The 1364-nt window shown below is 58.5% G+C and overlaps 1 protein-coding gene across 1 annotated transcript in view; it reads right to left on the bottom strand.

The window, feature by feature from the left end:
* The window catches only part of LIF (LIF, interleukin 6 family cytokine), a 2720-nt gene extending 2537 nt beyond the window's left edge, over positions 1 to 183 (bottom strand). The window contains exon 1 of the mRNA XM_021413238.1: positions 38 to 183. Within this exon, the coding sequence (XP_021268913.1) occupies positions 38 to 56 (19 nt within the window). The 5' untranslated portion in view covers positions 57 to 183. The remainder of the gene's footprint in view (positions 1 to 37) is intronic.

Here is a 1364-nt window from a genome sequence, read left to right as displayed (position 1 = left end):
GGGGGGGGTGCGCGAGTGGGGGGCTGTGATTTGTTACCTGCGGGGATGAGCCTCATGGTGAGCGCCGTCCCGGAGAGCCGAGCGCAGACGGGCGGCGTGCACGGGTTTTCAGAAATTCATGTTCATACTGGGGGACTTGTCTGGGTTTATATACCGGTCCTGCAGTGAGCTTGTGTTGTAAGAAAGGGGAGGAAAGGGGGGGCGAGTGGGGGGGGCAGAGGGAGAAACACTATCATTACTTCTATTGAAACTGTAAATCAGGAAGTAAAGGGCTTTGGAAATGTGAATGATTCTTAGAAATAAACTTCTGATAAAGCTGATGTCACCGGGATCGTGGTTTTTTTTAACTATTTTTTATCGTCCGTTTTATTATTTTTTTTCACACACGTGGCTGTGGAGGGGGCTATGGGGTTCGGGGTGGGGAGGGGGGTGGCACCGCGCGTGGGACACTTGGGGGCACGGCCCCGACGCGGCGCTGATGTGACTCATGGCTCTGGCAGCACTTTCACCCCCCACAGCCCCCCCCTCTCTGGCCGGTGTTTCCCCGTGGGGCAGCCAGGGGAAATTAAAACAGAAATTGTAGAGAAATTAAAAAAAAAAAAGAAAGTTTTCTTTTTTCCCTTCCCCCTCCCATCCCCACCTCAGCTTTTAGTGGAGGGAGGTGGGCACGGGACCCCCAGATGTGGTTGTGTCGGGGGGTGGCTGTGCCCCACAGCATCCCTGCCACTCTCTGGCTTTTGGGGGAGCAGCCATCAGAGGAGCGGCTCCTCCGTGTCCCTGTGCCACTCACGTCCATGTGCCATCCGTGTCCTGTCCATACACCTGAGTGCCACTCATGTCCGTGTGCCGTATGTCCGAGTGCCACCCATGTTGCTGTGACACCCATGTCCCTGTGCCACCTACACCTGAGTGCCCTCCGTGCCCAAGTGCCACCCCTGTCGGTGTGACCCCCGCAGGGACGCCCTGTCCCCGTCCCTCTCCCTGCTCTGTGCTGGCAGCAGTTTGAAGGCACTGCCATTCATCTCCCCCACTGCTCTGTACATTGTTTTTCCTGAAACTTTTAATCAGGTTTAACGAGTCTGTGCCCTGCTTGCGCCCCACCAGGGGACACTCGAGGAACGGTGATGCAAGGGGGGGACGTGGGGACAGCGCAGTTGGATGGGAGCCTCTGCGGTGCCACCCACTGCATCCATCCGTCCAGCTGTCCCCGAGCTGAGCTGTCCCCAGGGTGCTGCTGTGCTTGGTGACACCTGGCACTGCTGTGGGGCTGGGGCTGGTGCCACTCACACTGGTGACACAGCCGCCATGTGCCTCAGTTTCCCCGGGGGTAAGGCAGGGAGCGGGGGGCAGGCGCTGCACGGGTG

The sequence above is a fragment of the Numida meleagris genome, chromosome 14 (genome assembly GCF_002078875.1).
Source record: "Numida meleagris isolate 19003 breed g44 Domestic line chromosome 14, NumMel1.0, whole genome shotgun sequence".
Classification (NCBI taxonomy): Eukaryota; Metazoa; Chordata; class Aves; order Galliformes; family Numididae; genus Numida; species Numida meleagris.
Note: the sequence above shows the minus strand (reverse complement) of the source record. Positions and strands in the feature narration are given on the sequence as shown.